At 40.1% G+C, this 24,852-nt stretch overlaps 1 protein-coding gene across 1 annotated transcript in view; it reads right to left on the reverse strand.

The window, feature by feature from the left end:
• The window catches only part of LOC147707857 (uncharacterized), a 910,329-nt gene that overhangs the window by 793,369 nt on the left and 92,108 nt on the right, over positions 1-24,852 (reverse strand). The window contains exon 5 of the mRNA XM_086925682.1: positions 1,061-1,174. Coding sequence (XP_086781808.1) covers positions 1,061-1,174 — 114 coding nt within the window. The remainder of the gene's footprint in view (positions 1-1,060; positions 1,175-24,852) is intronic.

Consider the following 24,852-nt stretch of genomic DNA (forward strand, 5'->3'; position numbering starts at 1 on the left):
TATAGAAAGATGAAGAGTGAGAGAACAAAAAAAAGTTGGAAAGCAAGAAACAAAGTGAGAAGGAGGAAAAAGGATGCAGGTGCAATAATGAGAGAGCATGTCTTTCCAATCACCTTCTGCATGCACAGTAAAACAAAAAAAAACAAAAAAGAAGCGTTTTATTTTCTAAACATTAATGCTAAAAAGTATTTTTTACTAAGCAGAATATGATGTTCTTTCTAGTACTAGGCATATCTTTAGGTGTCCAAGTGCACCATAATACCAGTAAACACAACTTTAACATACAACAATGGTCAAATTACGCAAAAATAACACTGCCATAATGCAGTTTTGTAACATCATTTGCACTCACGAATGCAAAAATGTGAGCAAGGGGCAGTCTCTACAAATATCGTTTTTAGGCTTTTCCTGCACAGTGCTTGTGAAATTTTGTGTTTTTATTATAAACTTGAAAAGGGCTTACATCCCGCCCCCTCTCTTACTTGGCTTTTTATTGGTTCCTGTGCTTGCCACTTACTTTTCCCCCATTTGTATTGGCTATTTTCCTGGATTTACCAATGCTTGTTCCTCGTGTGCTTCTCTTATCAGTTTCCCGTAGCTGAAATACTGTTAACATCTGCTTTGTTGGAACTAGTTTTACATACTTTTTTACCTCTTTCTGCTTTTTCATCTTCCAGCATATTTATATAGCGCAACTTATCACTGGAAGAGATGAAGTGACTTGCCCAGAATCACAGGATGTTGCGCAAATGAGACTCGCACCGGGATACCCAGCCCTCGAGTCAGCAGTTCTGGCTGCTATAAAACATCCTCTCCAGTCCCATGATACTTGTAAGAGACCTCTTTACTTCGTCCCGGACGGTGATTGATAAAAAACGCTTATTACTCATTTTATAGGCGAAACAAATGCATTACCGATGCTTGTTCAAATACTCAGGTGTCATGTTTTTGCTCTAGTCGGTAAATTTAAATGAGTGAACTTTTGCACTGAAAAGTTTGTATAATCTGACCCATAATGAGCATTAATTCAAAAATACAAATTTTCCTGACAGTCTCTTACCTGATACAAGGGATAGAGTTGTTCAATTGTACTGCTGTGCTGACAAAACCTTTTCCACCTCAGCATGTGTAAATATTTGCTCCGCACCAGCTGCTGAATTCTGTCAGTGTAAAACTGAGATAAACATAAAGAAATGTCATAATTTGTGTTTCGACAACATTCTCAATTTTGTGAGAATCAACTGTAGCATGCAAAAGTGGAGTCTTGTCTCCGTCACATGAAATTGTGGCCCTAATTTCAAATATTTTTACTTGGGGAGAATTTATATAGAAAACAGTTTTACGCTAAAATGAAATCCTGATTCTTTATCACAAATAAAAATGTAAAATTTATACTTAAAGGGCATTTACCCAACTTATTTGCATAATCATGCTGTGACATTATTTTTGACAAAATTCGTTTTTTGCTGCAATTTGTTTCACAAATATAAAAGATTTACTTGAATAGGTCTCAGCAACAACATTTATTTTTCTAACAAAGTTGCTGGTCTTCGATTCATTCACACAAAAAGCAATATGTTTTGAGTTTTATTATAACATAAATATTCCATTTGTTGTGGTGCTCATCAAAATTAGTATTTATTGGAGGTTAGAAGGAGGTAGAGAAGCACCAGCATAAATCTAATCTGAACATTTCTTAGCGAAATCTGTGAGATATCCTCAGCATAATGCAAATTTGAGACTTCTCTGCCAATAAACATTATCTTTCTTATATATATGCAGAACTTGGAATAATTTTTATTAAATTCATCACATGCGGAGTCTCTTTTTTCTTTTAGCATAAAAGTTTCACTTGGAACCATTGTCAGCTAAATCGATATTCTCGAGTTTTATCTAGCACAAATTTTGTATTTGGAATATCTTTAACCCCATGCACTCTGCGTGAATTTTCATGTCGGATGGCCGTGGGCCGTCCACAGCCCGCAAGGGGTTAAACGCAAAACAATTTTTGAAGTTTTTTGCATGCATCAAAACTGTGTAATTGAGAGCGTGTATGTGTGTACATGTATATATATATATATATATATATATATATATATATATATATATATATATATATATATGTGTGTGTGTATATATATATATGCGTGTGTGTGTGTATATATATATATATATATATATATATACATATATACATATAGATATATATATATATATATATTCACTGAAAAAACCATAGGTTTCACACCAGTTATAGTTAGGTGGAAATTTTACTCGCATAAAACCATTGAAATTCCCACGTTATAGTTAGTTGGACTCACTATAACCTGCGCGTGCAATGCACTGCTGATGATGTCACATATTACATCACTCATGACATGGTCAGTGACATCACTCATGACATCACTGATGACATCTCAAATGACATCCCTGATGACAACATCCTTGTGACAAAGTGGCAGACCTCCTATCAGCATAAAATAACCTTTGACACGCACATTCAAAAATAGAATCTAACATTTTCTTAAAAAAGGAGAAACCAATACCAATTACAACAACTTATTAGGTAATTCCAACATCTACATGCACATCCACTCATTCACCAACAGTTCTATATAGTCACTCATGCATGTACTTACTCATCATATGTACTCATACACCTATACATCCTGTTACACACTAATACTCATCCATATAGTTACTCACACACAAATTCACACATGCAAATAAACTATCAAAAAAACATTTACTTGATTATACTGCTATATACACACCACTACACATACTTCTACAGAAACGGAAACATATTTACTCTCTTAAACAATCAATTATAAAAACACATACTCACTAACCCACCCATACACACAATCATCCACCCATACAGTCTTGCACACATGCTGTCTTCAAAATACATACAAATAGTGAGTCACTCATTCATACATCTGTGCTCTAAGTAATATCCCCCACCGAACCATACAGACACTGATACTGATACTCAAAAAAACAACTAATAACCCATATACACACTCATGTAGCTACTCACCAACCCATGCAGCCACTTATACACAAAGTGAGACACAGATACAGATATTTAAATATTTAAACATTACTCGATAATATATGTATTCACTAAGATACATTTAATAAGTCAGTTAACCAATCAATTTTACACAAAAAACATCCATTTAGACATTTATTTACCCATTTATTCTTCCATCAACCTTTAGATATACATATATAAAATATATTTATTTTTCAGAAAGATACACATTCACTGGATGATGTCATCAGTGATGTAATTTGAGATGTCATGAGTGATGTCATGAGTGATGTCACTGACCATGTCATGAGTGATGTAATATGTGACGTCATCAGGAGTGCATTGCACGCGCAAGTTATAGTGATTCCAACTAACTATAACGTGGGAATTTGGTTTTATGCGAGTAAAATTTCCACCTAACTATAACTGGTGTGAAACCTATGGTTTTTTCAGTGAATTTATTAGGTTTATTTAAATGCTAATTCCTAACTATAACTGGTGTGAAACCTATGGTTTTTTCAGTGTATATATATATATATATATATATATATATATATATATATATATATATATATATATGTATGTATGTATGTATGTATGTATGTATGTATGTATGTATATATATATATATATATATATATATATATATATATATATATATATATATATATATAATTTCTATGGCAAAATGAAACCCCTCATTTTGTTCCTTTTCAAATTAAATGTATTAAGTGTTACCATTTTATTCCAATCAAGATGACTTCAGGTGTGCCATACTTTTGTCATAAGTAAGACTGTTAGCGTTCTAGTTCTTCTTGAGAACACTCTGGGACATTCTGTCATTGGGCTATAGTTGGGCTACATCTGGCTGATATTTGGGCTCTTTTGTCTCTGGTGGCCATCTTGGGAGACGGCATATCAGAATTTTTTTTAATGAAATATAAGAGGATTTGAGAAGTGCCCTAATTTTTCTTTCTTCAGCACTAATCATAATTTCTGTGGCAAAATGAACCCCCTCATTTTGTTCCTTTGCAAATTAAATGTTTTAAGTGTTAACACTTTATTCCAATCAAGATGACTTCAGGTGTGCCATACCTTTGTCATAAGTAAGACTGTTAGCGCTCTAGTTGTTCTTTAGAACACTCTGGGACATTCTGTCATTGGGCTATAGTTGGGCTACATCTGGCTGATATTTGGGCTACATTTGTTTTTTTTGTCTCTGGTGGCCATCTTTGGGCTACATTAGGCTACATTTGGGCTCTAACATATATATAGCCCAATGTAGCCCAATATATATTTTTTTGAACCTAAATTACTCAAAATCCACTGGAGCACATATCTTGAGACATAGCAAAGGCACATCGGGCTACCAGTCCCTACAATTTTGCCAAGTTTGGTGGAAATCCATTCAGCCGTTCGGGCTAAAAGTGAGTTTGACCACCCTATGGAAATTAACATGGGGAAAACAAGTTTTGGGACCCCCCTTTTATCTCGGCCCCCGCTTGACGAATCCCCCCCAGACTTTCAGGGTAGGACCGGAGCTCCGCAGGGCGAATTTGAGGAAATTTTCAGCCAGATTCGTCAACCGGCACCAAAGTTATTCACAATAGAATTTTGAGATTTTGCATTGAAAAAAATCCTAACTATAACTACCTACTGGCGACCGCCAGTAGGTAATATATATATATATATATATATATATATATATATATATATATATATATATATATATATATATACACTTCAAAGCTTTTAAGCTTTGAAACATAGGATTAGTACAGTGCCATCCATGCCGAGATAGAAAAGGACAAAGTCTTTTGCCATATCTACAGCAAATAGATAGAAAATTGATAGAAAAACAGACATTTAAGGTGAGCAAATTCAGTGTCACTGGTGGTGTAAGGTGCGCTATACAGCAGCTGCTCTAAACCTAAACTTAGGAACTACCCAGAGATCTATGCTTTCTTTTTTGCATATATAAATGATCAAGGACACACAGCTCCCTGAAACACGTTGGGAAGACTTTTTTCTGTGTTTTGCTTTTTCCAAATAAAACCGTAATGTAAGCATTAATCTGAGGAGACTTCAGGATTATTTTCGGGAGCTCAGCAGAGCACCCAACTCATGTCATGATGTTTTTTTGCCTTCACACGCCGAACCACAGGCCACTGAACTAAGTGGCCGAGGTATTGTGTGTGAAAAATTGCGATTGGATTTGGATATGGATATAAATATATATTTCTTTTTAGATTTTATATAAATATATATATATTTGTATATATAATACATACTTACCTACTGGCGGTTGCCAGTATGTAGTTATATTTAAGACCATGTTTCCATAGGAAAAGCATTTTTTGTTTTTCTAATAACTTGAGTGCCGCTTGACAATTCTTCACAACATTTTCAAACCTTGTCCCTTTCCTGGTTCAGCTGATGTGTTGAAAGTTTCGGGGTGATCCGTCAAGTGGGGGCTGAGAAATAAGGGGGGTCCCAAAGCACACTTTGAACACGTCTACAGCCCAAACCGCTGAACGGAATTACATCAAATTTGGCAGAAAGGTAGATGTCAAGAAAGTGTACTTTTTGTGATTTGGTGTAAATCAGCTCAGTAGTTTTAAAGATATCTAAGTTTAAAAAATATAGATATCTGGGGGCACAGATCACTGCAATGGACTTGCGGATCCTAATGAAATTTGAATAGCTGCCAATACTTCAACCAGAAGTGTTTGCAGCCGTCTTGGGACTCGGCATGCAGCACAGTCCCACAAAAAATTTAAAAAATAAAGAAAAGGAGGTAGGGTAGGAATACCCTGACCACCCAGATAAGATGGTGGTGTCCTACAGGGACCCCACTGAGTATTATAAAGAGATCTTTGTATTCAACTTAGCCGCAAAATCACAGGTGGTCCGCAGATTTGCAAAAAAATTGAAAACAAAAATAACAGCGAGGGCTCCTGCACTTCTTTTGTTTTTTTAGTGAAAAATAAATATATATATATTTATATTTATATTGCTCCAAAAACACCTGAGCAGGGCACTCAAAGGCTGGTGCTTGCCAATGTGGGGGTGCACCCACAAGTCAATTACCGCTCCAATATCCGTAACTTTGGACTTCCATCATACGGAAAAAAGCCGTAGGATGGAAGTCCAAAGTTACGGATATTGGAGCGGATATATATTTTTAAATCACTCCAAGCTTGAACAGTATGTTCTTCAGCTGGAATGCAGAGACCCTTGTGGTAAGACTCAAATAAAAAAAATTGTAAGTCATTAATAGAAATATTTTATGACAATAACTTTTATTGAACATTGCAATGTATTAATATACAAAATATACATTTGATTAAAGCTATTGGTGACATTTTGACAAAAACAATATTTCTACTTTATTTATGTTGATGTCATGATCTCTTGATAAAGCTTATAGGCCAGTTTTTTACATTTACATGTACTCTGACCCTGTGACAAAGTCAGTAGGCCTGCCTTACTTAAAATGTAATTCTTTATATAGTTACATCATATATTCACCTGCCCGCGCCTGCAGGTGAGTTGGGTGTAACCCCAAGCTGCACACAGTAATGGACATATTACTTTACTTATTATTACTTTACATTATATACAAAATCATAGAAATTCACTGAAAAAACCCAAGGTTAAATTGATGTTATTGTTAGGAATTGTAATAATATCATACTTTAAACTAAAAAAACCTTAGCAATTCACTGGAAAAACAAAGGTTAAAGGGACATTAAAGTTAGGTGAGTCATGAGGGTTCCTGGGGGCCAACTAGCCCACCAGCTGCCTCCAGTAAGCGCCACAGAGCTGCGTTGCAGAGAGGTGTAAAAAGGGGCATGGCCTCGGACCACCTCTCTGCACTGCAGCTCTGTGGCGCTTATTGGAGGTACCTGGTGGGCTAGTTGACCCCCAGGGACCGTCGGGATTTAAGGGGAGGCGCGTTTGCACAGTGGTGAAGGAAGGGGGCGGGCCTGATGTGACATGTGTGTACTTATGCAATCACTCGGCCAAAACCCAAGCACTTATATATTCACCATGCACTCTCCTTGCAGCACTCTAATCATCCAGTCACTTCCCATGCACTCATTTAATGGCCCATGCACTAACTACTCATGCACTGCTACAATACCCTGAGCAGTACCCATGCAGTCCAGCCATCGCCCTGTCACTGCCCATGCACTCCTCCAATCACCCAGGAAGCACCATGTACTTATCCAATCACTCCACCAAAACCCAAGCACTTATAAATTCACCATGCACTCTCCTTGCAGTACTCTAATCTTCCAGTCAGTGCCCATGTACTCATGGAATGACCCAGGCACTAACAAATGCACTGCTACAATTCCCTGTGCACTACCCATGCAGATCTCTAACCACCTACACAGTACTGATTCACTCCTCCAATTACCCAGGTTGTACCCATGCACTTTAGAAATCCCTCTGTCGCTACCCATGCACTCCTCAAATCACCCATCCAGCATCATATACTTATCCAATCACTCCGCCAAAACCCAAGCACTTATAAATTCACCATGCACTGTCCTTGCAGCACTCTAACCATCCAATCACAACCCATGTACTCATGCAATGACCCAGGCACTAACACATGCACTACTACATTCCCCTAAGCACTACTGATGCAGTCCAGCCATCTCCTTGTCACTACCCATACACTCCTCCAATCAACCAGCCAGTACCATGTACTTATCCAATCACTCTGCCAAAACCTAAGCACTTATAAATTCACCATGCACTCTCCTTGCAGTACTCTAATCATCCACTCAGTACCCATGTACTCATTCAATGACCCAGGTACTAACTCATGGCAAATACAGAGGAGGTCATGCTAATCACAGGGGTACCCCAATGCATAGTGTTCCCTAGGGTATGTAGGTGTTTTCACTGTATTCTAAGTGTCTTTTAGCATAGCACAGGCTCCGGTCCTGGTTAGTCAGAGTCAGTTACCACCAGTACCCGTCATTAAAAAGTTGGGGGCACATGAGGACTTTCTGCTCCTCTGTTGGTTCTTTCTGCACATCTCTTGATTCTTCCTGCACTTTTCTTCGTCTTCCTGGACTTCTGTTGCCTCTTTCTGTATTTGTCTTGGTTCTTTCTACGCTTTTCTTCCTGTTTCCGCACATGTTCTAACTTTGTAGGCATGATTAGAAATTAGCATTTAAAAAACCATTGAAAATTATTGAAAAAACCATAGGTTTCAGGCATGTTATAGTTAGAAATTGGCATTTAAAAAAACATTGAAATTCACTGGAAAAAACATAAGTTTTAAAGCACATTATAGTTAGAAATAAGCCTTTCAAAAACCTAAAAATTTAACTGAAAAAAACACAGGTTTCAGGGACGTTACAGTTAGTTGGACATTTCATTCATACAAAACCATAGGAAATCCCAGTTATAGTTAGTTCAGCTAACTATAACTCGTGCCCCCACAATGCACTGCTGATGATGTAACATATTACATCATTCATGACATGGTCAGTGACATCACTGATGACATATTAAATGACATTACTGATGGCATCATCCACGTCAAAATCTGATGAACCTCCTCACACTCTAACATAACCTTTGATACACCCACTGTAAAATACAGACTTCCATTTTCGAAACCATCTACACACCAATACCAGTTACTACATACGCACTCACTGATTCCTAGGTCTACACACATCCACTCATTCACCCATACAATCAGTCATACATACAGTCACTCATCAATACAATACTATCATATGCACCCATACACCTATACAGACACTCACACAAACCGACACTCTTCCATAGAGTCACTCACACACCTAGTCAGTCAATCAAAGAATCAATCGCACTCCTTTTTCCTCAGCTATAAAGTTATACACACACCACCTCACTTATTCAAACATATACTACCACATACTTACTCTCTTATACAATCACTGAGACAAGTACACATTCATCCATACAGCTACTCTCACAATCAATGACTCTCACGCTCATTTATATACTCCAACTCTCACATACACTGCCTTTTACAAATGTAGTTACTTGGACATGTACCACTGAGACACCCAATCTCTCACCAATATACCCATATACACACTCACCCGCCCATACAGCTGTTTCCACTTGCAATCTTGAATCCATACACCAAGTGAATCAACAACTCTCACATCTATGCACAGAGTCACACGCCTCCCACCCACCCACACACACATTCAGTCTCCCATACAAATACTCAGGCAACCAATCAATAACCCATACAGACACTCATGTAGCTACTGACCAACACATGCAGCAGCTTACACAACAATAAACATAGTGATACACACATTCAGACAGTTTAGTCACCCATGCATTCAGTAAGACACATTTAATCACTCACTTAAACAGTCAGTCACACACCTACTAAATCCTTCATCCAGACGTTTATACACCCACTCATTCTTCAATACACCTTGGCATATATATAAAACATATTTAAACTTTACAGAAACACAAAGTCACTGGATGATGTCATTAGTGATGTTGATGGAGCAGATTTAATCTGCAGTCAGGTATTGTTTTTTTTGTGCTTCAGACAGACTGCATTTAAATTGCCACACACATTTTGGTGCAAGTTAAAAACATGGCACATAAAAAATATGAAAGTGAGGCCTAAGTCAGTCTGAAATGCTTGTGCTGAATTAACATGTGTTTTTGTAGAGTAGAGGCCTTTTTAGCTTTGAAGATTAATAGAATGTGTTTCTCTCTTCCCAGCTCATCCTTGTAATCTAAATTCACAATTCCTGTCTTAAAAGACTTTGGCTTGTTGCATATTTAGAAAAACATTTTCAGTTAATAACCCCTCTTTTTATAATGTGTGTGAATTAATAATGCACCAAACACTACACATGGGGCTAAATGCTTTTTGCATGAAAAGCTATCTAAAACACTAAAGCATGTTGCTGTGTGCGCTGTATTAACTGTGTGTGCTTTTAAATTTTACACTAAAGCATAAAAATGCTATGTTGCACATTGCACATTTATTTTGCATGTTGTCATAAATAATAGAAAAGCTGCTTGAAACTAATAGCTTGGCTAGGTAAACATTTATAAGGGGTATTAGTATGAGGGAGGGAAACATAATGGGCTGATGTACATGAAATTAATATTCTCTTTGTGTTTGTTTTATTTTTGGGGCCTAAGAAAAAATGGCTGCCTGTGAATCCAGCAAGGCTATGACTTGCATGAAAGAAGAGTGCATGCGCAGATCTGTTTGACTCACAAAGAAGTCAAGGCCTCTTTGTACTTTGAAACATTCTTGTGATTGTGCCAATGTACCAGTTAGATAAAGTATCCGTCCTTCTGCGCTGTGACAGGAAGGAAGGAAAACAATAGAAAAAATGTTCCTAGTAAAAGTTGCAAACATATAAAATGTATTAAATCATTTGCGCTTCTTTTGTTAAAACTGGTATGCTCTAGAATTTTCAATGAGTCAGTAAGGTTAGACCTCATGCCATTGTGGCTGACCAATCACGTACAAGTTTTCTTGAAGATGAAACATTTTTGTGTAGTCTGCCAAGAATTAGAGTATAAATAATGACCTCTATGGAGGCGTGGTTGGCTTCTTTAGTTCAGCTGGCTACTAGGCCCATTAGGCTTTAGGGGGGCCTGTGAGCTCTTGAGAGAAAGAACAGATTAGACCAGACATTCTATGGGTTAGGTAGAAGATCGTCACGGGTGCAGCCTTGGGCGTCCGAGGAGAGTCAGGTGGGGGGTTCCCTGGTGATTTTTTTCTAAAGTCCTGGCACGTCATATTTTGGCACTGCAGGCCACATTCCTTTGAGGTCTTGTGAAGGGCGGGCTGTTTTGCACTTTAGACACAGACTTTAAGTTTGTGTTTTGACTAATTAATTATGTCTGAAAAGATTTATTTGTCTAATGCAATTATTTTTTTTAATGAGAGATTTTTGCAAACTATTTAATTATTAATTAGCTTTGCAAGTCTATTTTTTCTTAGAAACTTTTTAAGAGTTTTGATTGACATTTTGTGCCACATTTTCTTTCCTACATGTAATGCTTATATGCAGACTGTAATATGTTCTGTATTAATTATATTTTTCCTGTTTTCCAAATTCTGTAACCTGATTGAGAATTTACTAATGAATAAAGGGTCAGAGAAAAACTTAACTTTTGACTAGAAAATAAAACCCTTTAAAATACTCAACAACTCTCTTTATTGGCTATAATAATAATTGCATTTTTGTTTGTTCAGATTTATTTAAATCTCCTGAAGGTAATACATGGTGTGAAGGGCCCAACACCTTTTTCAGCTGTAAAATAGAGGTAGCATGAGGGTTTTGCATTGAGAAATTACCAGAAGAAATTAGCGCCCTCTATCAATGTCATCAGTGATCTCATTTGAGATGTCATCAGTGATGTCACTGACCATGTCATGAATGATGCAATATGTGACGTCATCAGCAGTGCATTGCGGGGGCGCAATTTATAGTTAGCTGAACTAACTATAACAGGGGGATTTCTATGGTTTTGTACTAGTGAAATGTCCAACTAACTATAACGGCCCTGAAACCTATGGTTTGTTTCAGTGAAAATATATATATACACTGAAAAAACCCACAGGTTTCAGGGATGTTATAGTTAGAAATTAGCATTTAAAAAACCTTAGTAATTCACTGAAAAAACCATAGCTTTCAGGGACGTTATAGTTAGCTTTTCATTTCACTCGTACAAAGCCATTGAAATTCCACTGTTATAATAGTATGTTGTTTTCCCAATATAATTTCCACAGCCTACTGAACCCCCCTCCCAACATAAGTGAAGACTTGGGACTGCGGGGGCCCCAGCGAGCCCCCGCTATTATTTTTTTAAGAAATACCCCTGTGATTTTAAATGCTTTTTTGGCCCTGGGGGTCCTTCTGTGACCCCCTAAGCAGGCCTAGGGGGTCAGGGTGTTTCTACCCTGTCCCCTTCTCTTGTTTTATATCTTTGTTTCTCAGGATTCTGGTGACTCGCTTCTACTGAGTCACAAGATGGCTGTAAACACTTCCTGGTTTGGAGTGTTGGCAGCCAATCACAGTGAAGCTTGTGCTAGCGACTTAGGCCCTGCCCAGATATCGAAACTTTTATTTTTCAATTTTCTCAGCAAATACTGAACAGATTTACACCATTTAAAAGAAAGGTCACTTTCTGAACCAAGCTCTACCTTTTTGCCAAATTTGAGGTAATTCTGTTCAGCAGTTCGGGCTGTAGCTCGTCGCAAAATTTCCTATGGAAATTAACATGGAGAAAATGAGTTTTAGGATCCCCCTTTTTTCTCAGCCCCCGATTGACGAATCCCCCCCCCCCAAACATTCAGGATGGGAGCTTACCTGGATAGACTTTTGTTTTGGAGAATTTCAAGAAGATTCATCAAACGACGACAAAGTTATTAGCAAACTTAACTACTTTCTAACGACTGCCAGTAGGTAAGAGTGGCTTCTACACTCTTTTTTGCGAAGGAGTTCACTTTGTTCATTTCTTCACCGTTGTTTGCCTGTGACACAGTACCAGAAGCCCCCACATCACAAGTTGCTCCGGTTTTCATCGGCAAAGGCGGCCTCGGCTGTTTGTTCCTTGTTTCTGATGCAGCGGAAGTGACCGGAGCCCACCTTGCCATTCCGGGAGGAGAATACGCAATGTTGAGGTAATCCTGCCTCACGCTGGGTCTGGTGCACTGCCATTCAGGCCCTCGCTGACATTATTCCTGAAACAAGAGGTTGATGCGGTGTTGGGGACTCGAGGGAGTGCTTTGGTTCTACAAACACAGTGGGATTTCGTCATTTTCCTTTCCCTGTCTTACCTGCCAGAAAATATTCATCTTTGGTTTTTTCCTGCCCCATGGATCCTTTTCACCGGAACATTGCATTCTGGGGCTTGAAGTCCGTTGAACTTTCGCGGACACCTTGTTGGGCATTCCACTCTAACGAGAGTAGGAGGGAGCGGGTTTCGACCTATAAGAACTGAGCAGGACATACATAGCAGAACAGGGATGGGGCACGCCTACTGTATTGCTACTGGGCACTAAAGAAGGCCTCACGGCCGAAATACATTTGCCAGATGTACTTTTGTGAATAAAAGCGGCTCCCTGGAAACTCCCCCGTTGTGGCTTCTACACTCTTTTTTGCGAAGGAGTTCACTTTGCTCATTTCTTCACCGTGTTTGCCTGTGACACAGTACCAGAAGCCCCCGCATCACAAGTGGTTCTGGTTTTCATTGGCAAAGGCGGCCTCAGCTGTTTGTTCATTGTTTCTGATGCAGCGGAAATGACCGGAGCCCACCTTGCCATTCAGGGAGGAGAATACGCGATGTTGAGGTAAATCTGCCTCACGCTGGGTCTGGTGCACTGCCATTCAGGCCCTTGCTGACATTATTCCTGGAACAAGAGGTTGATGCGGTGTTGGGGACTCTAGGGAGTGCTTTGGTTCTACAAACACAGTGGGATTTCGTCATTTTCCTTTCCCTGTCTTACCTGCCAGAAAATATTCATCTTTGGTTTTTTCCTGCCCCATGGATCCCTTTCACCGGAACATTGCATTCTGGGGCTTGAAATCCGTTGAACTTTCGCAGACACCTTGTTGGGCATTACACTCTAACGAGAGTGGGAGGGAGCGGGTTTCAACCTATAAGAACTGAGCAGGACATACATAGCAGAACAGGGATGGGGCACGCCTATTGGTACTGAGCACTGAAGAAGGCCTCACGGCCGAAATGCATTTGCCAGATGTACTTTTGTGAATAAAAGCGGCTCCCTGGAAACTCCCCCGTTGTGGCTTCTACACTCTTTTTTGCGAAGGAGTTCACTTTCTTCAGGCAGTATATGGGAGTGTTGGGGTATATAAGTGACTATAAGTAAGAGTGAGTGATTGTGAGAGTGGCTGTATGGATGAGTGTGTGCTAGTGTCAGTGATTATAAAAGAGAGTTAGGATGTGTTATGAATAAGTGAGATGGTGTATGTATAACTGTATGATGAGTACATCGCAGTGTGATTGATTCTTTGGGTGACTGATTAGGTGAGTGAGTAACTCTATGGGTGGGTGGTGGTATGTGAGTATTTGTATTGGTGTATGACTGCATTTATCAGTGGCTGTATTGATGAGTGACTGCATGTATGAGTAACTGTTTGGGTGAGTGGATGTGTGTGTAGGCATATGAATCAGTCAGTGGGTATATACTAACTGGTATTGGTGTGTCTATGGTTCGAGAATGGTAGTCTGTATTTTAGATTCTATCATCAATCAGGGTTTTGAACAGGGTTTCCTTGGAAAAAAGGAATTAGAGTATTTACAGAACAAACATCTGCGTATTCCCTTGTTTTACGCATTAACAAAAATCCATCAGGATGAGAAACAACCACCTGGTAGACCAATAGTGTCTGGCTGCGATTCCCTTTTTGAACCTGTTTCAAAGTTCATTGATTTTTTCTTAAAACCTTTCAGGACTAAGGTCAAGTCCTTCCTGCAGGACACAACTGACTTTATTAACAAATTGACTGACTTATCTTTCGAAGAGAACAAAGACTACTTAGTAAGTATGGACATTACATCTCTATACACCCAGATCCCCCAAGAAGAGGGGCTGGAAGTATTAAGACTGGTTTTGAATACAAGAGAAAGACCTATGAAGGTGCCAACTGAATTTATCATGGATTTGGCAAGATTGGCTCTTAAACGGAATTTCTTTAAATTCAAAGATGATTTCTTCTTCCAAACCCGTGGTGTAGCAATGGGGTTTCCATTTGCCCCAGAACTGGCAGTGCTGTTTATGAGTCAATTCGAAGAAAAGTTCATCTATGAGAATAACCCTTACTTCCAATGGATCGGAGGGTGGCTCCGAATCATAGATGATATTTTTTTCACATGGTCAGGGACTGAGGAACAACTATTGTCTTTTCACCAGTGGCTAAATAATCGAACCGAACACATACAATTCTGCATACAACATTCAAAGCATAGATTACCATTCCTTGATTTAGAAGTTTATTGTACGGATTAAAATTTGGTCACTACTTTGTATAAAAAGGAGACAGATCGCAACAAAGCTTTACATTTTTCAAGCTATCATCCTAGAAGCCTTCGAGAGAATTTACTAATGGGCCAATTTCTACGCATTCGGAGAAATTGTACATTCAAAGATGAATATATGCTTCATGCCGAAGCCCTAAAACAGCGACTACTACTTCGTGGATACCCAAGTAAACTTTTGAAGCATGCGTTAAAAAGAGCTTGGTGGACACCAAGAGACATCCTCCTCACAAAAAAGACAGGAAATGACCAAAACAGAATAGTTTGTGTTTCAACTTTCTGCCCCACGTCAAATTGGCTGAAAAAACAGATCTGCCAAAATTGGCACCTGGTTAATGATTTGGACGAACATCTTAAGGAAACGCCATTGTTCGCATTCAAAAAAGATAAGAGTGTGGCTAACCACATAGTCAAAGCAGCAATGCCAACGAAAAAGCCCCCATCACTCAGGGAATACATGAATTTACCGCCTATCACGGGCCACCATCAATGTGGAACATGTGTATGTTGTCCGCTGACAATGGAGGGAGACTTGTTCCGAAATAATGGCATTTCATGGAGGCACTCAAAATTTACAAACTGCAAAACTAAGTTTGTTATTTACGGCATTGTATGCCCTTGTAACAGACTTTACATAGGAAAAACAAGTCAAGAGGTGAGACAGCGAATAAATCAGCATAAATTGCGAATAAAAAAAAGAATATTCTCACTGCACCACTCGTCCAACACTGGACAGAATACTCACACTCAGAAAAAGATCTGAAATGGACTGTAATCTCCAAGGGGGAACCCGACGCGAGAGGGGGTGACCTAGAAGCAAAATTGTCTTCACGAGAAGCGATTCTAATTTTAAAATATAACTCAGCAGTCACAGGGCTAAATGAGATGTCAGAATTATACCATCTCTAATACACCTTTTTACACTAAGCTGGATGACTCAAAGGACAGATATAAGAAAAAACTTAAACTTCATGGTCAAAATATATCAACTCTAACGCACCACCACATCTATGGTCTACCAAGTCTGGCAGGACATCCAATCATATACACTAAACTACAATTCCCAGGATTCGATTAGATTCAGGCCACAAAAACATTTATTCTTCTATTGGGGAATCAAGATGAAGTTATTCTTTTTAAAAAATCGGAGGATAACCTTCCTTGAAAAGTGTTTGAATTGAATGAAAACTGCAGCTTTTTTTGAGAATTGACCGTACTGTCTATGGACAAAACTACATCCCCCACAATGCCTGGCGCTAGATGAACGTCATCTAACAGCGCCGGGAAAGGAACAGACCGAGAGTGCAGTAGAGGACTAAGAAACGCTGTGTCGGTCGATAGGAGAGATATTCCATGAAACAAGGTATTTTACTAAAAGGATAACCACCATTTGATAGGAACGTATGCGGCGACACTCTGAATCGCACAAATTTTTAAACTGCCGCGGCTTGAGGTAGTGTTAGACACAGCGGCGCTCCAAGAGGGATATCCTTTAATTGCACAAAGACTCACCCCAAATATTTGGCATCAGGTCTCCATTGCTACAAGATAAGAACGGATGTCTATCTCGCTTAAGGACTAACTGTAGCTGATTAAATGTTTGATGGTTTTCCCCATAAAATCGACTCCACAATAAATATATTTGTTTACATCTCACACAGGAATTGAGCCACTGAAATTAACACTGGTCGAGTCAGCACCTTTCTCACTCCAGGAAGATTCCCCTTCTTTGGGAAGGTAATTACATGCGAATTGTGAGCCATATGTTGTTTCTCTTATTGTGTATATTGCAAAATATCACATAGTGGTCTGCTTTTGTCCCGTAGACGACGACGGCAACTTTTTACATTGATTGTGCGTGGTGGATTTGTTCATCAACTCCATTCGAAACTTTTGAAAAGTGTTGTGTATTGGAACTAGGAGTCACACAGGATTGTGTAGAAGACAAGGTAATTCGGCTGAGGACGCTTGTCTGCTTTAAAGTTGAAGGTTTCTCTCATGGGTTAGTGTAGTAAGAACTGTTGTTTCATTCTTTTGCAGGATTGATTCCTCAAGGTCCTGAAGAGAACCCCCATGATTCAGGGGTTTCGAAACGCGTCAACCTTCTTTCTTTTCTCAGGCTAATCTTGGGATAATAACATTGTAAAATATCAAGATTGTAAAAAGTACTGATGGCCTGATATGTTATTGTTAGAAATATAAATGTAATGATTAAAATAGCACCCCACCGCATTGAGTAATAAGTGGTTCTTCTGAACCCTGGTGAGGTTATTCACGTTTTTTTCCCTTTCTTTTCTCCTTTCCATTTTTCTGAAACACACTTCTTTTGATTGTGAATGAATGCATAGGATGGTTGTTTTGACTCAATGATAGATGATGAATGGGATGTGTGACTGTAGCCCCAACACTTCTAAATCTAATTCTTTTCTTCAGGTGTCTCAAAAACACCCACATCTATACACCCAAATAAACCACAGATTTTAAATATTTCCTCTCCTTTACGAAATTTCATTAGTATTTTTGAAATAAAACTGTTTTGGAATAATTGAAAATCTTGAGAAAATAAAAAGATTAATACAGTCACAATTAGTTGTGTGGTAATGCTACAATTGTTTAAATCATTGTGCATCTAATTTTGCTAAATCAGTGAGCAGTACTGGCATCTTGTTTTGTTGAGAATCATATACGGCGCGGCCTTACTGCGCTCTAGCCAAACTCTTGTTGTTTCATGCTTTTGACACCATGGCACCCTTGAAATTGCATTCTCAATATGCAATTTTCTAATTGCTAATCGCAAATTTAGAATGCCTGGCCCATAGGAATGAATGGGAAGGTATTCCTTATTTGCGAATCTCAATTTGCGATTCGCAAATAAGGAATATGTGAGTTTCTCAAAATTATTAGCAAATCTCATATATATTGCATGTTGCGATTCTAAAATTGTGATTCGCTCAAAATCGCAATTTGAGAATCGCAAAACTATATTTTCAGACATATGGCCCCAGGTTTCCTGTCCTGCTTAAACTATATATATATATAAAAGGGCAGGGAAATGATACCCTGCCCCCCCCCCCCCCTGCCCAGGGCCAAAATAAACAAAATTGTGTTTTTTTGTCGCGATCACACGATATTCCTGCTGGAGCACTGCAAAAAAAAAAGCATGCCATTTTTGTCTACATTAATATGAGCCCCAGGGCAGATATATATATATATATATTCACTTAAAAAAACCATAGGTTTCAGGCCTTATATAGTTAGGAATTAGCATTTAAAAAACCATTGAAATTGCTCCTATATAGTTAGTTGTACTAACTATATTTCGCGCACCCGCAATCCACTGCTGATGATGTCACATATTACATCATTCATGACATGGTCAGTGACATCACTGATGACATCCCTGATGACATCTCAAATGACATCACTGATGACATCTCATTTGACATCACTGATGACATCATCCAGTGACTGTGTGTTTCTGTAAAGTTTAAATATGTTTTACATATTGAAGAATGAGTGGATGTATAAGTGTCTGGATGAAGGATTTAGTAGGTGCGTGACAGACTGTATGAGTGAGTGATTAAATGTGTCTTACTAAATGCATGGGTTAGTGACTAAACTGTCTGATTGTGTGCATCAGTATGTCTGTTGTTGTGTAAGCTGCTGCATGTGTTGATCAGTAGCTATATGAGTGGCTATATGGGTTATTGATTGGTTGCCCAAGTATTTGAATGGGAGACTGAGTGTGTGTGGGGGTGGCTGGGAGGTGTGTGACTCTGTGCATAGATGTGTGAGCAGTTGATTCACTAGGTGTATGAGTTCAAGAGTGCATGTGGAAACAGCTATATGGGTGGTTGACTGTGTGCATGGGTGTGTTGGTGAGTGAATGGATATCTCAGTGCTACATGTCCAAGTAAGTACATATGTAAAACACAGTGCATGTGAGAGTTGGCATATATAAATGACTATGCATGAGAGCCAGTGAATGTGCGAGTGGCTGTATGGATCATTGTGAACTTGTATCAGTGATTGTATAAGAGAGTAAGTATGTGTTAGTATATATTTGAATAAGTAAGGTGTTGTGTGTATAACTGTATAGTTGAGGAAATGGAAGTGTGATTGATTCTTTGCATGACTGACTAGGTGTGTGAGTAACTCCATGAATGAGTGGCAGTGTGTGAGTGTCTGTATGGCTGTATGAGTGCATATTATAGTGTTGTATTGATGAGTGACTGTATGTATGAGTGATTCTATGGGTGAATGAGTGAATGTGTATGTAGACCTAGGAATCAGTGAGTGCGTATGTAGTGACTGGTATTGGTGTGTAAAGGGTTTCAAGAATGGTAGTCTGTATTTAACACTGGGTGTATCAAAGGTTATATTAAAGTGTGAGGAGGTGCATCGTATTATCACATGAATGATATCATCAGTGATGTGATCAGTGATGTCAAATGAGATGTCATCAGTGATGTCATTTGAGATATCATCAGTGATGTCATCAGTGATGTCACTGACCATGTCATGAATGATGTAATATGTGACATCATCAGCAGTGGATTGTGGGTGCGCGAAATATAGTTAGTACAACTAACTATATAGGAGCAATTTCAATGTTTTTTTAAATGCTAATTCCTAACTATATAAGGCCTGAAACCTATGTTTTTTTAAGTGAATTTGCAAGGTTTTTAAAATGCTAATTCCTAACTATATAAGGCCTGAAACCTATGGTTTTTTAAGTGAATTTGCAAGGTTTTTTAAATGCTAATTCCTAACTATATAAGGCTTGAAACCTATGTTTTTTTCAGTGAATTTGCAAGGTTTTTTAAATGCTAATTCCTAACTATATCAGACGTGTAACCTATTTTTTTTTTCAATAAATTTCAAAGGTTTTGTAAATGCTAATTCTATTAGCGGATAACATTTATATATGTAATTATCCTTATGGGACCACCTGAGCAGCCATCTTGTTTCTCAGGAGAAGTGAGGCACAAGAGAGCACAAAACAAGAGTGGAAAACGCGAAAAGGGGGCAGGGTTGAGACCCCCTGACCCCCTAGCCCTTCTCAGGGGGTCCCAGAAGGACCACCAAGTGCAAAAAAAATTTAATTTATTTTTTAAATCGCGGGGTACGCGCACGGTACGCGTACTGTACGCGTACCCCACGATTTTTTTGAATTTTTTTGAATTTTTTTTTTTTGCCCTTAGGGGTCCTTTTGGGACCCCCTGAGAAGGGCTAGAGGGTTGGGGGGTCTCTACCCTGCCCCCTTTATGTGTTTTCCACTCTTGTTTTGGGCTCTCTTGTGCCTCGATTCTCCTGAAAAACAAAATGGTGGCCAACACTTCCTGGTTTGGACAGTTTGGAATGCTGACAGTCGATTGCCAGCCAATCAGAAACTCGCTCGCGCACGTAAGGGTACGCACACGTACGCGTACGGTAGGCGTACCGTACACTCACGGTGCACGTACGGTGAGCGCATATAGATATATAATTTGCTCAAATTCAATTTTCTCAACAACTACTGGAGGGATTTTCACCAAATATAGAAAAGGCACTACTGCATACCTGTCCCTACCATTTTGCCAAGTTTGGTGTAATTCCGTTCAGCCGTTTGGGCTGTAGCCGTGTCTAAAGGTCCCATAGAAAATGCCATTTGAAAATTTTCAAATTCAATTTTCTCAAGAACTACTGGAGGGATTTTCACCAAACATAGCAAAGGCACATCTGCATACCAGGCCCTACCATTTTGCCAAGTTTGGTTTAATTCCATTCAGCCGTTCGGGCTGTAGCCGTGTCTAAAGGTCCCTATGGAAATTAGCATGGGGAAAACACGTTTTGAGACCCCCCCTTTTTTAATCGGCCCCCGCTTGACGAATGCCCCCGAAACTTTCAGGGAAGGAGCGAAGCAATTTTAAGGAAAATTACACGCAGATTCCTCAATCGGCGCCAAAGTTATTCCCAATAGAATGTTGGGGATTTCCTATGGTAACTAGGTCCTAAATATATATATATATATATATATATATCCTGGAAACTCGAACCACTTCCTGATTCCACACACTCCGGCAGGCAGGGAAAGAGACACAGACCTCCGTAGTTTATCTTTGGGCAAAGATGTTATTTATTTAAGAGAGACCCAACACAACGTGTTTCAAGCCCGTAAGCCCTTGTTCACGTGTCATATATATATAGCAGCTCCATTCCTCACGCAAATTTCATAAGCATAAAGAGAAGCACTCTCGGGGGCGAGTCCAATACTTTATTGTAGACTCACAGTGACCAGAAGCGTTTTGGCAGTCGCCTTTCTCGATGGTGATGCGGCGTGCACGAAACGGCCCTCTTTTATGTCTATTGCATACATTGACATGGAAGTAAACATTCACAACCGAAATGGCAGACATATTGGAATGTGCAAACTGAAAGTTGCCATACATACAACCATAAATCAACATGCATTGTATAATAACAAATTGTATTTTCCGAAACCTATGATCTATATATGATCAATTTAAGACTTTTGCTAGTCATTAAAGCAACGGCGGTCGCGTCGATGTATAGAGAACTACAGTTCCCAGAACATTCGCGCGCCACCGAGCGTGAAAATTACAATTCCACATCCAGCCCTCCAATGGGCCATTCGGCATGTAAACTTATCGTGCCCTGTATGGGCCTATTTCTTCAACAATGCTACAATGCACATATCCATATTTAATGCTTACTCACATCCAACCTTTAAGCCAATTTTTACCAATTTAAAATATGAGATTAAATATGTAATTAATACATAGACAATTTTGATCATAAATCTGAGAAAAGAATGTATACATAAATAGAGATAATAAAGATAGAAAATATCAAACGGCTATCGTTTTCTTAATCCTTACAATCATTTCATCAGTTTGAAACATACCTATACACACAGTATACTTTTGATTTGCACCTACAGCATTGAATTATGTATTATGTACCATATGCAGTTTATTCGCCCAAATGTGCTGCTCGTTCCTCATGGGAATTGAGACCCCCCCCCGGATTTTTTGTCTGCAGGTCGATGATGCACCTCGATTCTAGTCTCCTCAGACTAATCAATCTATCTCCACCTCGTGGATTCAACGGTACATGGTCTAAAATTTAGAACCTCAGCTGAGTTCTGTCCCCTTTGTGTTCAGATTTAAAATGGCGGCAACCGGGTACGTCATATCACCATTCATGATTGCTCTTGAGTGTTACAACACCCGTACCATGGCCTGGTGAATCGTACTCCCAATGTATTTGAGCCCGCATGGACAGACGAGACAAACTGCAAATGGGGTACTACAAGTTAAGAACTTGGTGATAATTTTCTGCTTTTTTACCCCTGGTACTTGATATGCTAGGACCTTTTTGCTCCCCATGCAACAGCGGTCGCGTCAATGTATAGAGAACTACAGTTCCCAGAACATCCCCGCGCCACCGAGCGTGAAAATTACAATTCCACATCCAGCCCTCCGATGGGCCATTCGCGTGAGGAATGGAGCTGCAATAGATGCGGGCGCACCAACCGCGGAGAGCACCCACATGTGAGTTCACGGACAAGGTGAAACCCCCGGAGCAGTGAGATATATATATATATATATATATATATATATATATATATATATATATATATATATATATATATATATATATATATATTCTTGCAACACGAAGGGTCCTTCTGGGATCCTTTCACCCCAGTCAAGTGGCGCATGGGTTCGGCGGACCTTTCACAGCCGAAAATTATATTCAAGATAAGATATCCACTTCACTTATGAGGAAATCATCCGGCACTCGCACACGGGTATCGTCAATTTCAGGCTTCCTTTATTTAAATTAAATCCATCAACGCGTTTCGGGAGTCAAGCTATATATAGATATATACATTTTATTTGGGGAGGAGGGCATGTGTGAGTCCTGGATCCAATTTTGGCCTTGGGGAACCAATACCACGTGGCCCACCATTCAATACAAAGGGGAGTGGGTGTGTGGCCCCTTCCTGAGCCTCTAGAGTCCCCTTGAATTATAATAAAAGGGGAGGGGGCATGCAGAACCCTTTCTTGAGTCTATTAAGGTCACAGGGACCCATCCCCTGGGGCACAATACTTTAAAATATTCCAGTTGCACTTACATTCCCAGCCCGGGGGAGTGTGGCCATACCCTGCCTGTACTTTACTTAGGCTGGGAACACAACTTTGCACCCACCCAGTGAGTGCAGTAAATAAATGCTGCACCTGCCCAGACTGGAACAAAGAAAAAGGTAGAATGGTGCTGGCTGGGGGGCTGACTGGGGCTGCAGAGTTCCTTGGGCTCCCCCCAACTGGTCAGCATTTTGAGCGCCATGGGTGGACATCGAGGCACCCACCTACAATTAATCCCTCCTGTGCTCATGACGAGGTCAGCTCGTCATGAGCCACGGCGCTCCGGTGCTCATGACGAGCTGAGGTCGTCATGACCGCGCCTATTAAAGGGAAAGCTCGCATGCTGGGTTGATTCCCCTGCTGTGCTGAGCATTCCATTGGAACGGGCATGGTCATGACTAGCTCACCTCGTCGTGAGCACCGGAGCGCCGTGGCTCATGATGAGCTGACCTCGCCATGAGCACCAGGGCGCTGTGCGCACCCCCGCCCCCCAGCACAGCAGGGGGAAACTGGCCCACAGTAAAGGGGTTAAAAGAAAAAGGCTGCCAGGGGGGTCAGCTAGGGCAGCAGGTCCCTGGGGCTCACCCTATGGCCCCCAACAGAAAGGGAACTGTGGGTGCACCAGAGGGGCATCAGGGCACATATGCAATAAAAACATGCCCGCTTCTGCTGGCACAGATGTTTGTTGGCAGCTGGGGCCGCAGGAGCCCTGGGACACCCACCACATCCCCCAATCAAAATCGTGTGCATGCCAGAAGGCATTGTACTGTGGGAGGTAGGGAGCTTGTAGGGGGGATGCAGGACCTTGTTGTGTGTGGCATGATGTTGCTTGCCTGCAAGGAGTTGGATGCAGGGCCTGGCCACAGACCTGGACCTGCGGCTAACCGCACATAGCCAAAGGCCATGCGTAGTGTGAGGTTGCCCCGACAAGTTGGACTAAGTATGGGCGGAAAATCCGTTCCGCTCGCGGATTTTGCGGATTTTCGGTAAATTCGCAATCCGCGAGATTCGCGAATTTCCCGCAAAATCCGCAAATCCGCGAGCAGATGATTTTATGGCTTGCTCGCACTGTTCGCGTGAGTTCACGGCTTCCCAGTTCAACTTCGCGCCCCGCGAATAAGCGCTAAATTGCAGAAATACGATCTTAGCAAAACTGAAACTACTTACCAGGTTCAAAAGTTCAAGCTCATCATTAGTAGCCATTTCCTGTAGTGCTTCCTGAGGGGCCCCTCCAGAGTTCAGTTGCCTACTTGCAACTATTATGTGACCCTGCTCTGACCCTCAGAATAGTTACACATATGCCACAAAGGTCCTGAATTACAGCTAAGGGAGACAAGCAGGAGCCAGGCTGGAAGTTCAAATCCAGTGACACATTAATCAGCCCCTAATTCATTATTGTCAGTTGGGGCAGGGCAGGTGTTGTAACTAATTTTGCAACAATGAAAGCACTTAGCAAGTGCAAAAGATCACTAATCAGGAAGCACTAAGGAAGCAGGTGCCAGCTAAAAAAATATTCTGTGACACATTAATCAGCCCCAAATTGCGTTTGCGAAATTGTACAAAACCCTCGCGAACTGGCAG

Source organism: Lissotriton vulgaris, chromosome 6 (genome assembly GCF_964263255.1).
Source record: "Lissotriton vulgaris chromosome 6, aLisVul1.2, whole genome shotgun sequence".
NCBI classification, from domain to species: Eukaryota; Metazoa; Chordata; class Amphibia; order Caudata; family Salamandridae; genus Lissotriton; species Lissotriton vulgaris.